The sequence below is a fragment of the Galleria mellonella genome, unplaced genomic scaffold (genome assembly GCF_026898425.1).
Source record: "Galleria mellonella isolate WM207_F2 unplaced genomic scaffold, CSIRO_AGI_GalMel_v1 utg159, whole genome shotgun sequence".
Lineage (NCBI taxonomy): Eukaryota > Metazoa > Arthropoda > Insecta > Lepidoptera > Pyralidae > Galleria > Galleria mellonella.
This window is the reverse complement of record NW_026442004.1, coordinates 2687259-2702661: the sequence shown is the minus strand read 5'-3', so window position 1 is coordinate 2702661 and position 15403 is coordinate 2687259. Positions and strand designations below refer to the sequence as shown.

The window sequence follows — 15403 nt, the reverse complement described above, 5'->3', positions numbered from 1 at the left end:
CTCTTGACAGAATAGGAAAAGGAAGAATATAAAGTCTTTTTATCACAAGAAAAGAATTATCTGTCGTGTACCTACTACTTAATGGTACAAACTAAGATTACAATACTTACTTTATAATTTTTGAAATAAATACCTACATAAAGACCGCATATAGGCATAAGATTTCAGGACCTAGGTACATAAGGACCGCATAAGATGAAAACATGCTAACCTGTTTTTATCTTCACCTATCATCCCTCACTGGTGCCCCACCAGCGTATAATGATAGCGCCGAGAAAACATTCCTTTGTCATCCCTTTAAGAAAAACCCCACTGTCTTTCCCAATAGTCGCGAGTTCGATATATTTTTTTTATTAATCATAAACTTATTATAACGTACTTACATATTAATGACTACCTATATGACTTATATCTGTTTGTATTTGTCTCGGTGTTTTCTATGTACATATGTATTTATGAAAAAAAATCCGTTGTAGGTATAGTATCCTTAGTATAAATCAAGGACGCATCGTTCATGGTACAAGCCCCCTAATTTGTATAGTTTATATTTCTGGTGTAGGGACAGTTGGGGCACAATGGTACGAAAAAAATATGTTTATTTTTAGAAAAATTTATGTTTATTCTTTATATAATTTTTGCTTACAAACATCATTAATATACCTTAACTTAATAATCGCACAGCAAAACAGAGATCAATAATCAAACTTAAACCTATTTATCTTTCATTTTGTGAACCCCTTCCTGTGTTCCACTGTGCCCCAGATCTGGGGTACAATGAAACAGGGTATGGGGCACATTGGAACACGACCTGTATTCATACCAAAAAATTAACCAATACTATCAAATCTTTTTAATACCTTGTCAGGAAACGTGAAGATGCTTTTTTGACATTTAGTTTTTCCAAATAAGGACGGGTTTGGCAAGACTAGTTCAATATCTTCAGCTGAAACTATTGCCATGTCCGGTTTTAACGGAAAATAGAAACTATTGTCAACTTTTGCGCTTCGTCGTAAATAATTTGTTTTTTGTTGTTCACAAATTCGTTGTTCTCATCTATATCAGACAGTATTTGACCAACGAAAAATTTTATTTGCTTTAAATCAGCAAATTTTACCACGTAAAATCGTTAGGTTTTGGTAATTTAAAGCTGGACAGTGGAAATTTCATATCGTTATCACTTGATTCACACGAAGTTATATTATCATCTGAATCGAACCTTTTCTCAGGACTAGAAAATAATGTCTTTGTTGCTTTTTTTAGTTTGCAACGTAGCACATTCGACATTCTTTATTTCAGCAGCAGCACGGAAGCTCATACCACCTTCTACGAGTCCTACAACTTCTCGCATGTTAGTTTCGCTATGAAGTCCCCTGTCCCTTTTTCTGACGCGGTGTCTCACCATTCTAGACTTGTGTAAAATCTGCCAAAAAATGAAGTTAAGTTTGTGGGGTTCAATGGAACAGTGTTCCACTGTGCCCCGTTCCATAGTGCCCCATAGCGTGTACAAAATTTCAAACAAGTCTTCAAAAAAGTTAGATTATGTTTTGAATTTAACACATAGTAGTCTTAAATAGACAAAATGATTAAGATTTATGAAAAAAATATATCACTTACCTATTGCTTAAACTTTTTTACTAAAAACGAAAGTACTTTGAAAAAAAATCTTAACTTTTGAACATAAAAACCAATATTTTTCTATTCACAACTCCACTGTTGTCGCGTCGTCATATTTCACTACGTCTTCGTATGGCGCAGGACGCACTGCGATTGGTCAAAGCGGTAGCGCGCGAATTAGTTTGAAATTAAAAAAATTATCGACATTGTTCCATAGTGCCCCGTGTTCCACTGTTCCCCAATTGTCCCTAATATAAAAAAATTGCTGGACGTTAAAAATTTGGTACTTAGTACAACTGTTTTAAATGCACTTTTCTCCATCAAACGTTTTTGTAAGCAAAGAATAAAATAGAATTCATAATAGTGATTTTATTTTCTAATATGCTCTGTAGAAGCAAAATCAACGTGTACGTTATAGCAATACAAAAATGATGATTGACAGCAAATATTGTGCAATCTTTGACTTATGTAAACAACCATTTTAAGGAATCATCTCCCACCACAAAACAGATGTGCTATTCTTAAATGTTAATCCAATGTCTTTGTTAATAAATTACTCTTAATAGTTATTTATTCACAACTACAAAATCATAGGACACTAACACAGTAAACAGTGCGATTTACTAATCGGACTACTAATTATACGATTGAACAATTCATTCGGAAAATTCAAATCTTTTTGAAATCATTTGACTATTAATTTTATTTATTTGACTAATATTGTCATCCGATTACTAATTTCACTCATTAGTTATTGATGTACGAGTTGGTACGAAAAAGCCAAGTCCAGTCGATCCTTGGAATGTTTTTTTTTTTTTGCTAATAGGCAAAAGTGTTGCCAATTTAAATTTATTAAAATATACTACTTTTTGATAGTAATAATTAAAGTAATTAGGAAAATAAATTTTTAGTAAAAGAATACCAATTTTTTATAGTCATAAAATAGGTAGGAAAATATTTTTTCAGCAATTAATATGTATATGTGATAGAAATCTAGGTGAGCTCGGGTTTTTTTTTATCGTTACTCTGTGGCATCGATATAGTGATGTAGTTGTATTGAATACATGGAACAGACTTTGTAGGAATAGATACAGAGAAAGGGCTTTGTTATCGTTATTCTGAGTGATTACTAATTATTAAAATTCGTAAATTAGTATATTAATAATTTAGTAGTCGAGATATAAAATTATTAATATTCGAATATCAAATTCATTCGATTCGCGACCGCTAATACTCAACAAACTAGATTATTTGAGAATCGACACTCTCTTTTATTAAATAAACCTGGAAATAAACACTGTAACCGTTTAGTCATCAAAACAGAACATTTCCGTCATTAATACTTTAGGGTTCCTAGCAAAGTATTTTTATAATATTTAATTAGAAATGTGGAAAAGTGGTCGTTTTAAAGTTGACAGATTATTTCTACGTTTCCTCACCGGTAACAAACTTTGAACGCTGTTACATAGAAATAGTTGCACAGATATCATGAACATTTTTTTTTTATTTGAATTAGTTCAGTCTTTGTTTTTTATTTATACGGATTTCTAAAAGTAGATAATGCGAATACAATTTATTTGCTTACCTTGCTAATATACTGCAAAATTATTTTTTTAATAATACTGTGTTGTGGCACTTCTACCGAAATTATTGTTTAAACTATTATGGGACAATATTACTCATTTGATACTATGTAATTGGAATTGATAAAATCAGTGTCAATTCAGCTGATAATGTTTTATTGCTTGGAGGACATGCAAGTGTATTATTTTTTGTAAATTGTTTTGCTCGCCATTCTATTTTTTACACTTGGATAAAGTGTTCAGGTGCGATTTGCTATTGATTTGTTATATTATATGCGACCTTGAGAAAATCATATAGGATTATTATGGCCAACAGATTAACAGAAATCCGATTTCAACAAGTGCGCCTTATGTATTTAAAAGCAGGTCTTGTTTATTACACTATTTCCCAAAGTTCATAGTAACGTTGCCTGTGTTATTAAATTCAGAAAATCTTTTATAGAGACGTGAGATTCTCGATTTGTCTATATTTTTACATACCTAGGTAGTTTTTTACAATATCCCCGCCAATTATGAATCGACAGGAACCATTTACTCCCGTAGTAGTAGTAGTAGTAGTAATAGTAGTAGCTGTAGTAGCTGTGTACAAATTTGCTGTAAAACACCGTTTTTTTTTCAAGATTCAAGTTAGATAAAAAAGACAAGAGTTTTTTTAATAGTTGATATTGGAATGGTAGGCCTGTCTGCATTATCTGTGTGCATTGACAAGGCATCAGTGAAGGATTATAGGTGAGGATGAAGTAGGTCAGTTGCGCCATCATGATGAATTTAATGATAATAACTAAACTATGATAGTTTGCAGGTTGCTAAACCCCATTACTAATAATCGCTTTCTTCTCATATTTAAGTCTACTACTGATAAAAATTTATTAGTGATATATTTAAATGTTTTTAGATTTGTGACACATGATGACGCTGATAGAAGGGGTGGGTGATGAGGTTATTCAGTTTGTTGCGGTAGTACTGGTGATCCTTGTTGCTGTTTTGGCATGGTGGTCAACTAATGCTCGTCCAGATCGTTACCACACTGTCCTCGTAATGCGTTCCCGTGCACATCATCCTGTGACAGTTAGCATTAGAACAAGTAAGTCTGTTATTATTTTTTTAATAATTTTAATTTTTTAATCATTACATATTTAACATATATCAATAGGAATAAAAATTATTTTATATATTAATCTAGATTAACAGTTGTAACAAATTTCAATTGAATTCCTTTAGATATTTAAATGTAATTGAGTAACAGAATATGTTGATAAATATTCACATTTATAATTCTCATAGAATACTAAGATGTTAGTGTTGTGACCTTTTGATGGACCATCATTGAATTATAAGATTTTGCACTGGAAGGTAGATATAAATGATGCCACTAATGTTATAAATGTGATAGTATAGAATTTTTTTAATAGGTGATAATGGAATGGTAACCCCACCTGCGCTATCAGTATACACCGGCGGGGCACCAGTGAAGGATGATAGATGAGGATGAAGCAGTCAGCCCATCGTGACGAATTCAATAAAAATTGTTCACCATGGTTTCCAGGGGGAACCACGTGGAGGTCGACCTAATAGGGCATATTGCTAACAATGGGGCTGTCAAACTCCATTGCTAACAATCCCTTTCCCCCAGTACAAATGTTTAGGTATTTGTTACTCATTTATTTTTGACTATACTGTGTTTTGGTTTGGACAATGAATTTATAGGCTGTGAAGGGATAGCAACATTTCTCCTTCATACTACACACACAGTCACAGTTACCATGGCCATGAAAGTTTATACTGCCATGTTAATAGTGTTATCCATGTTCATAGATGATAATTCCCATTTTTCATTAGATATTGTTTGTTTACCATTACTTTCTGTTTAATATTTATAAATTAATTATATTTCAGGATCAAATGTTGTTTCAACTACACAAGCAAGTAGTTCTCTTCAACCAATAACATCGGAGCCAGTTGGTGAGTATTACATAACATTTTATTACTGCTTAGGTTATTTCTGTGTATCTATTATTATAATTTCAACATTTTTTCTGTTACTCCTTTCAAAACCGAGTTTTGCACATAACAATTGTAAAACAACCTATAGGCATATATATATACACACTATATATATATAAACTAACTATGTATATATATATATATATATATATATATATATAATATATAACATAGTTATTTTCTAATTTATAAATAATTGAAAACATGATTATTGGTTATTAATGTATGAGTATGTGATCATTTAATCAATTCATAGTTATCAAAAAGTAAAGTATATCTTAAAATATAGAAATTAAAACTATACAACGGATCTTAAAATTTTGTGAATTATTTGCACTAATATAAAAGGTATGATAGTTTTATTTGTAATAAAAAATAAATTACCCTGTGTTTGAAAGAAAGAGGCAAAAACTTTTGTTGGGACATATTATCACACATTACAATTTAAAAATTAATTGACTGAGGAGCAATGAACTGTCAAAACTATGATGTCTAGAAACATCAAATTTTGTATGAAGGATTTTTATTTTATGAGAGACAGCACTAAGAAATGTTTATTTTGAAATTCCATTAAAGATAATGAGTAAGTAGTGCAGACGATACTGTGGGATACAGTTAATCTTTATGACATACTGATATGTATGAGTCTCAAAGATTTCATGCAAATAAAGACACTGATGATATATACTGAATATGGCTGTAAATAGTGATTTCTTAATATTAATAATATTGTTTTAGTTGTCCCAATTCCATGAGGCTTGTAGATAAGTTTGTTGATATATGATCTTACTTTTTATTAATTATTGAAAATGTAAAATTTTTAAATTGTTTTCTATACAGCTCTATCAAGCACATCCGAACCTGTTGAGGAAAATAATCCTAGGGATAATTCGAGAGTGATCCCGTTACAAGAAATGGATAGTATTGTTGACGCCGACATGGCTATGTTGGACAACAATCGGCTGCACTTTTACAGGCGAATTGATTGTAAGTAGCTATTTATACAAAGTGCACTGTAGGTTCCAGCATAGAAAAGGCCACCCCTTTCTTTCCCGTTGGTGTCTCAAGCGGCGACTAAGAGAACTTAATGCACGAGGAATGTGCAGCAGCATTTCTCTTTAAACATCGCTAAAATCTAACTGCGGTTGCCAACTCGCCTGCCAAGCATGGCAACTACTGGCAAAATTCCACAATAAGGGAAGGCCTGTGTTCAGCAGTTGACAGTTAGATAAATATTCTTTATTGTTTTCTCCATAAGATTACAATAGTAAACTTATTATAAATACAAACAATTATAATAAAATATTACATCGAGACAATAATGGGCGGCCATAACGCTAAGAGCGGTCTCTTCCACGCAACCTTCGGATGGAGAAGAGTAATTATAAACAGTTTGACTGGAGGCACGAATCACTGGTCAATATTTTAAATACATATAAAAATATGCAATAATATGACTACATAAATGTACATTTTAAGTTACGATACATACTTAACCCTTAAATACCTAATAAAGTTTCAAATTTGATACCGAGGTTTGTATTGTTTCATTGTTAAATAAATTTAAATATTTTTATTACCGTAATGCCTAAAGTATCAAAAATAATACCAATGTTTTTTTTTTTTCAAAATAAATATATAAAAATATCGTTTTGATTTTTTTCACTGTTTTTCCCCATTAGTAAAGACAGTATAGGGTACACTTATATATTTTTTATTTGATTTGAAAAATCAGGCTTTTAAGGGTTAAATAAATATATATACATACAAATATATGAATACTCATACATATATGGTATATAGTTACAAATATAAATAAAAAGAATGTGGGTATGTTAATCAGATACAAATATGACAACTTGCTCATAAGTCTTTAACTTGTGTTTTAAAATTATCATTATATATACTCATGTTTTAATATTAACTGCTGATAGGATGATGAGGCACTAGACTTCATAAGTAATGCTCGACGCCATCGACAGCTATAGGAATATACATAACATGTATATATTTATGTTTAGCGGCACCCAGCGGCACACAGAGCGTAGCAGAATCCACTAGTGATGAAAGTGAGGCACAAGAGGAGCCTGCTAGTAATGCACAAATCAGAGAAATGGATAGTATCGTCAGCGCAATGGAGGCAGACGTAACCGCCGGCTGTGACTTCTTCACTAGACCTAATGGTAAGCTTGTCTTGATACCATTTAATATGAGTAATAAATAGTATATATACTCTGTCTGCGCTAACGGTATATGCTGCCGGGGCACCAGTGAGGGTGATAGGTAAGAAAAATCAGGTTAGTTAGCCCATCGTGATAAATACACCTGGAATTTAGCACGATGGTTTCCAGGGGGAACCACATGGAGGGCGACCTGATAGGTATGAGTGTTATATTTTTTTAATGGAGATAGTGGAATAGTAACCCCGTCTCCGCTAACGGTATACGCTGCCGGGGCACCAGTGATTGGTGATAGGTAAGAAAAAGCAGGTCAATTAACCCATCGTGATAAATACACCTGGAATTTAGCACGATGGTTTCTAAGGGGGACCACATGGAGGGCGATTTGACAGGGATTATTGCTAGAAATGGGAATGTTATCTACATTACTAACAAACCCTTTAAATTATGTATTATTATTTTTAATTATCATTTAAATAATGTATATTTTGTAATATTGTTTACAGAATCTAACACTACATTGCCTTCTAATACAAAATCTGCAATAAGAGAAAACAATAATGATGGTAGTGCAGCTTCGACAGCATCTGAAACGAATGGAGCTATTAAAGATAACAGTTCAAATAATGATAATATCAATGGAAACGGGACCACGTCCAGTGACGAGCCGGCCGATAGTACTAATAGAAAGAAAATTCTTATCAAATTAAAATACTTAAATGACACTTTGAAGGAAGTCGAAGGAAATCTAGATGAGCTGTTGAAGGATTTTAAATGGTACGTTTTCTGTTTGCATTACAAATAAATTAAATAGTCCAAACAGAATTAATTATGTTATATTATGTATTTACCATAGGGAGAATTTGTACAAAAGTCGTTTGCTTGGCCACTTCTGCCCCATTCGTGTTTCTACTGTGAAGCAGTTGTGTTTGCATACCTGTGTTTCGGTTTGAAGGCTGGGATATGGCAGTAAATTTGCAAGGTACAGAGGACTAACACCTGAGTCTTCAGGAATGGCAAAACATAAGGGGTATCATGGGTGAAACATTATACTTTGCTATGTCCATCGTACTGCTCATGTCTATAGGCGACGGTTACCACTTTCCATCAGGTGGACCGTCAGCTTGTTTGCCATTCTAAGTTGCATAAAAAAAAAAGTTTATAAAGCAGCTTTTGTCTGTGTGGTCATTGAGCAGTATTTTATTTTAATGGATGATAATAGAATGAAAATCCCGCATGCACTGTCGACATACACTGGGGAAACATTAGTGAAGGATGTTAGGTAAGAATGAAGCAGATCAGTTGGCCTATTGTGACAAATTCAATAATAAATTATTCACAATGGTTTCCAGGAAGAACCGCGTAGAGGCGGGCCTGATAGAATATATTGCTAGCAATGGAGTTGCTAATCTTTACTAACAATCCCTTCTTTCCCCATCTTCATTCAATTCATTAGTATTGTGACATACACTGGTCATTGAACTTTCTAGTGTGGCATTCTTGTATTAACAAATTCAGTGCATGGTGCCCTTTGCGATGAGATGACGACCTCAAAATCAGAGATCTGATGGATACCGGTGACTCGGGACTGTATTTCCGTGAAATATAGGGGAGAGCCCATATTCAGTAGTAAACTATAAAGTCATGATAATGAGGATTGATGTTAAAATTTCATAATTCAGGCGCCATTTCGCAACGGAACTGTCAGCAGAGAGTCGCGTGAGGTTAATATTCAACGGCCGAGTGTTGGTTGACGACGCGGCGACGCTACGCGCTTGCGGACTCCACGACCGCGCCGTCGTACATTGCCTTGTTCATCCTAAGCGTGCTAATAATCAGGTAAATACACAATGTTTATAGAAATATTATTAAAATATTAAATTGTATTTCTATATCTTATCTATTGAGGGATTTAATTTTCAAAGCACCTCAGAGGATCTAGACCTAGCTCTTTTTACTTCATTAGTTAATTGATATCTTAATTAAAAATCATATGTGAGCATTTTTAAACATCTTTTACGTCTATCCTTATATATAAATATCCTTCAATAAATAAAGAAAGAAAATCAATCATTGTTCAATCATATTCTTGTTTTGGACATAGTCATTATGTCCTCTGATTCAGATTTTCAGATTGAAAACAATGTAATAAATTAAATTTAATGTAAAATTAAATGTAATAAATTACATTTAATAAATGTAATTTATTCTTGTTATACCAGACTTTAGAGACAAGTTCAGTTAAAGCTTTTTAAAAGTACAATTAGAAAATTATTCCAGAATTGGCTGCATTCATAGTTAGTTACCTGTACCATTTGCGACCTTTCTAAGTTTATAAATTGGAATTTATCCATCAATTAAGCAGCAGTTTAATATACCTGTCAAATGATACTGTTTTCTCTAGTACTCACATGGGGTTTTTTTATGTTTCTTTGTTTTCTGTCGCTATGTTTTATGCGACATCCTTCTAGTCTGTGTTATTATTATATCTATGTATATAAACTGAGGATTTTTTTTTCTTTTCTCACATGGGGGTTTAATCTTCCACTTTGAGTATCAATGACCTAGTAACCACTAATAACTAGGTACATTACGTTACAGCAGCGCGGCATTACCGAGGAAGCGACGGTGAACGCGACCCACGAACTCATAACGGAAGGTGTACAACCTGACCGCCCGTGGGACTTGGAGAATATCCTCATGACACTCGTCTCCGTCGCCTTGACTGTTGTTTGGTTCTTCAGGTATACTTATTAGTTACTTATTTGTAATTATAATGAAAGAGAAAAGACTAGACTAGTTGTAATAAAATAAAGATTTAAGCAGTCATCAAATTGTACATAAAAAGCCCTTTTACAATTTCTGTTGAAACATAGTCAGTATTGCAACTTGTGATAGTGAAATTCTGGTCCGATATGCCTAAAAGTCACATAATGCACTAATATGCTACCATTATGGTAGCATCTCATTTATGTCCCCCAAATGCCGCCCCCGAAGTACCAATTTGGTTTTTGGGAACAAGAAGAAGTCACACGTCCGGCGAATGGAATTTTTACCAAAAACTAGTAAACCTAACAGTCGCAATACCAAATCCTCACGGACAACAAGAGAGGTGTGGGCAGGGGCATTGTCGTGGTGAAGAATCGCGCCATATCTGTGAGTAAAGGGGTCCCTGACGATTTGACATGACAAACCTAATATTTAGACACTCCCTATGAGGCTGGTATAGTCACTCTTGTTGTATTGAAGCCTGAACAAAAAGTGGTTAAAAAAAAATTAAATAAAATGACAAAATGTGTGATTTTGCAGTAAAATATTTAAATAATGGACTCAACTAGTGGACATATTATCCTTACTATTATTATAAATGTCAAAATGGCTTGACCAATTACTATGATTTTTTTATCCATGCAGTATGGGAATGATAAAGAACATTGGCCAGTCAGTGAATATATTCCAGTCACATGTACAAAATTGTAGATAAAAACTAGTATTGAGAGTTCCATCTCAGTTGGTTTAGTTTAGAAAAGATTTAAAGAACTAAATAGGTGCTTTAGGTTCTTCTGTCAATTATTAGAAGGCAACTTCTAATAATTGACAGTGACTGATGAAACACTTTGAAACTTACATTTTACAACAAGCTTCAGTGTATTGGAAATTGGTTTGGTGTGGAAAAGTGTTTTGTGTATAGGTCAATTCATACACACTAGTTACTTTTAATATATTTTAACATACATTGCCATTTCTGAAGACTACAATCTTATCATTCTGTATTCAGTGTTTGTTTTGCCATATCCTATTCTTATTATTGAAATACAGCTATGCCAGCACAGCTGTATGCTTGCTTTAAAATAGATGTACTAAAATTAAATAAATTATTTAAATTATAAATTTATTTTGTTAGTCCAAAGCACCATTTACTCTCTTTGTTTATTGTAGTGGTTAATTGGTAGAGAATGCCAATAAGCATTAAGTCCGTCTAGTAAATAAATTTTAATATGTGCAAAAGAATAATTAATAATTCTGTAACTATATTCAGATGCGAGTACTCGAACATGTTCACGGCGAGCGCCAGCGTGGCGTTGTTCGGCCTCACTGTGTTCTACAGCGTCGCCATCTTCGGCCTCTATCTCTCCGATACATTCCACTTCGACCGGCGGCCCGCACAACCCGCGCAGCCTGTGCCCAATAATTAAGCAAACATTTGTGTAACTTAAAGTAAGTCTGTAGCGAACATAAATAACAAAGCAAAAACCAAATAGACCAAAAAAAATATTCCTTTCTAAAAGGACGGCAACACTTACAATTCCTCCGGGTACTCATGGACAGCGTTACTTTATTATTTGCTTTTCTGGTGAATCATTTCACTCATCTCACCCTATATTATAAAAAAAAAGTTATGGGGTTTTTCATAGTAACCTTTTCCAAGGTTGGCAATATATGTGTGGCTCTCCCTATGTTGTTCTGTAACAATCATTTCTTTGGAGAAGAATCCTTAATAAATTTGCACTACTGCAAGCACTGTAGCATTAAAGTAATTTTCTGATAGAATAGTGGCTATATCTAACCATTTACTTTTAGGCAAGTTATATGATGTGTTGCCAACATTGCGGCGTATATAAACAAAAGTACGCAATCTTTGCAAAGCAAAACTAGTTTGCGGCTTCCTCATGCTGATCTGCATAGCTTCAATATTTGGACGTTTTGTTAGATTAAGTCGTTACAGATTTACTTTTGAAATTCTCGGCACTCGCTTAAATGTATGGAATATTGGCATTCATAAAGTCATTAATTTTCTAATCAGGAATTTGAGAATTCGGAAATATCAAAATATTGGATATCAATCAAAACTCATATTAGTATATTACGTTTTATACACAAATATGAATAATTTTTTAGTATAAAATATTAATTTGTGTAAAATATTTAACGTGTAATAATATCTGCAATAATACGCCAGTAGTTGGGCGTACCCCTGTCTACTAATTATTATTCACTGACAGCACCTTCTGTTTGTAAGATTATTTCCTCATAGTCGTAGAATACTGACGGATCTTTATATGTAATATTCGTCAGATCCGTCAGTATATGACGGTTTGTGGTTTGACAATAGGGTCGATTCAGATGCACCACTCTATGAACTTATCTGCAAAACTAATATTTTAGTTTAATAGTTTCACAAAAGTATTATTTTATGGAGCATCATTTACTAAAATTTTCACTTAAATCTGTTAGTAATTTAATTCATATTGGTTCTTAGAATAAAAATTTCGATGTAATATTAACTTGAATTTTAGTTTTAGAGAACCACGCCTCACAATCGATCCCACTGTCACTAGAGTAAACGTAAAACCCATCAGGAAGTATAAAAAGCAGCTTGTTGAACAGGCTTTTATCACCTTTTTAAAAGTATTCTTAGTGGTTTTGTTAAAGATGAATGTGATTATACATAATTGAAGCTAAGGATCTATTTTGCAGTTGATTCAATCGAACGATAAAATTATTTATATTTGCAATTTTGCTACATATTATATATATTAATAGCCTTACAGGGATCATGATCATTTGGCCTATTTAAAAAATAGATTAGATCGGGCAGAGTTTTTGTGGTCTATATTGTACAATAGGGTTTATTCTGAAACGCTAATCTCTAAAATTAAGGTAGTTTTGACTCGGATCTATTATAAATTTTGTTTATACTTGTCTTCGAATTAAAGACTATGCAATATCTGAAATTTTAGGTTTAGAGAATGGCACTTCAAAACGGACCCTAACTATATTGACCCGAGACTACTGTAACTTGAGTTTTACATCTGATAAAATATTGTTTTAACTATTGTTATAACTCCACTCCACTAGTCAATAAACTAGTGTCTGTTTTTCATACATTTCATGAGCGCCCTGGGATGTTATTAGATCTAAGAATATTAATTTATCACCAATTGGCGGTAACTCATGCGCATTATTATCGTGTATTTCGCTGTTCAATTTCTAGCAGTCGACAGTCATTTTTGTAATATTGTAAATAGATCTGCTGATGTTATATGCTATTTAGTCTTAAAATGTAGGAACGGTGCTAGAGCTTGTTTCAATGTTTATATTATAAAACATGGTCATGCTAAATATCGATAACAAAAAATATAAAATTGTTGTTGTTCTTATAAGTACTTAGAAAATTGTACATTATTCGACTGAACAGATGCACAGTGAGTAGGGCCTCTAAATCTGTTTTATTTACGGAACAGAACCATGTTTAAATAGTAGAATGAGAATATGTTTGCTACTTGAATTGACGTAAATCGTCATCTATTTATAGCTTTGATATTTAACAATATGAGAAATTGGATTCGATCCTGAAGCTTATTCTCGAAACCTATCTCGGAAGTACAAAAATTTGAGAATTACTTATAGAGAGTAATGTAACTAAATTGTCTATTCTTTTTTCCTTTTCAGTTACTATACTGTGATTTCTAAAGTTACCTCAGTATATTAATGCAAAGAAACGATAATTTCGTGTATTACAAATTTTCATCGTCGAGTAATATTATAATAATGACTCGACTCATCGATATACAAAACATTCATTTAAAAGGAATAATTTATTTCATTCTCTACAACAATGTACATATTTATAGTTAGGTATAAAAAGGATGTTTTGTATTTATATAGATTTAAGCGCTGATTAATTTAACTTGTTTTATTACCATTTTTCATTGCTTTGAAGTTTGTTTCTGCAGGCTTTTTTATTTCGAGTACTTAGTGCTTTCAAAATTGTAGTCATTATATTTTACATACCTAATAGTTTTGTACTCATTCATTTATTGTTATTTACTTTTTAAGAGTTTAGTATAAAATTATCAAAATAAAATATTAATACTGACTATATTTTTCAGTAACATTTTAAACCCATTATATATACATAATATGAAAACAGAATGGTGACTTCATCTGCGTTAGCAGTATACGCTGGCCGAGTACTAATGAAGGATGATAGGCGAGGATGAAAGCAAGTCAATCATGAGACACAGCGAATTTACCACGATGGTTGCCAAGGGCTTAGCTTAATTTCTAGCATTGTAGCCAATAAATCTTATTAGTAATAATTTATTATTTATTAAAGACCGCTTATATTACTTGATATATAGTTACTGTGTATTGGTCTATTATTTGTCGATTTACAATTATTTTCAAAACTTAGGTGTCGTTGAGCAGACAAAAACGCCACTGTAATATATAGGTATCTGTTGCCAATTGAGTAGAAAGTCTGAACCGATTTTGATGATTGATCAATCTTAGCCCCATTCGTTTAATACGTTAAATAATAACGAATTTTATATAACCGAAACCCTAAGACCAATTTTCAATTTGCTATTTTAAATTACACATTTTATTATACTCTAGTACTCTTAAATTACTATAAACTAGGATTTTGACTTTGGAACTAAATTAGGATTTATAATAAAGACACAATTTTTTTAAAAGTTTATTAAACTTAACAACATTGTTGGTGGTTCCGAAAATTTCATATAATCTGATTATACCTGTAAAAGAAACATTAATATTAGTATAGGTGTCTACAATAATATACAAAATTACTAAAAATTCTTCAAGACCAAGTTATCAGTTTAAGAAAACGATCGTAGGTTACAGTAATCATATATTAAACAAACTACTTGTTTGCCATGTTTGTTATGGATAAAAATACTTGAGAGCATTGCTTAAAGTCATAATATTAAAAATTAAGCGAACTATAGTGTATCTCGCCGGATTGAGGTGTACTGAAAATTAAAACAACAGTAACCTCACCAAGACGAGACTTTATTCTTCCAAATTCATTGTCTCGTTAATTTACAAAAGCTTAACAAGTAAAATATGAATTTGGTTTTATTAAGTAAATTGTAATAAAAAAAATTACCTTCTTTGAATAGGTGTTTGGAACTGGCTGTCAAAAATCATCTGCGAATCAAATAAACATGAAGATTAATTGAATATTCAGGTAAAGAAAACTAAATAAATATGCAA

General features: G+C 32.3%; 1 protein-coding gene across 3 annotated transcripts; it reads left to right on the top strand.

Annotated features, from left to right (window-relative positions):
* Positions 1–2920: 2920 nt before the first annotated feature.
* LOC113518845 (transmembrane and ubiquitin-like domain-containing protein 1) lies at positions 2921–14261 on the top strand. Of its 3 annotated transcripts, none has more exons than XM_026903854.3 (9): positions 2921–3055; positions 4093–4281; positions 5094–5159; positions 6042–6188; positions 7223–7384; positions 7888–8158; positions 9064–9220; positions 9983–10125; positions 11421–14261. In XM_026903854.3, exons 2-9 carry the CDS (start codon positions 4104–4106, stop codon positions 11575–11577), a joined length of 1281 nt encoding a protein of 426 aa, XP_026759655.2. In that variant the 5' UTR covers positions 2921–3055; positions 4093–4103; the 3' UTR covers positions 11578–14261. The 3 variants fall into 3 exon arrangements, with proteins under 3 accessions (XP_026759655.2, XP_026759656.2, XP_026759653.2); XM_026903855.3 differs by lacking the exon at positions 2921–3055 and adding an exon at positions 3126–3440 and having other exon boundaries at positions 9986–10125; XM_026903852.3 differs by lacking the exon at positions 2921–3055 and adding an exon at positions 3128–3440.
* Positions 14262–15403: the final 1142 nt, after the last annotated feature.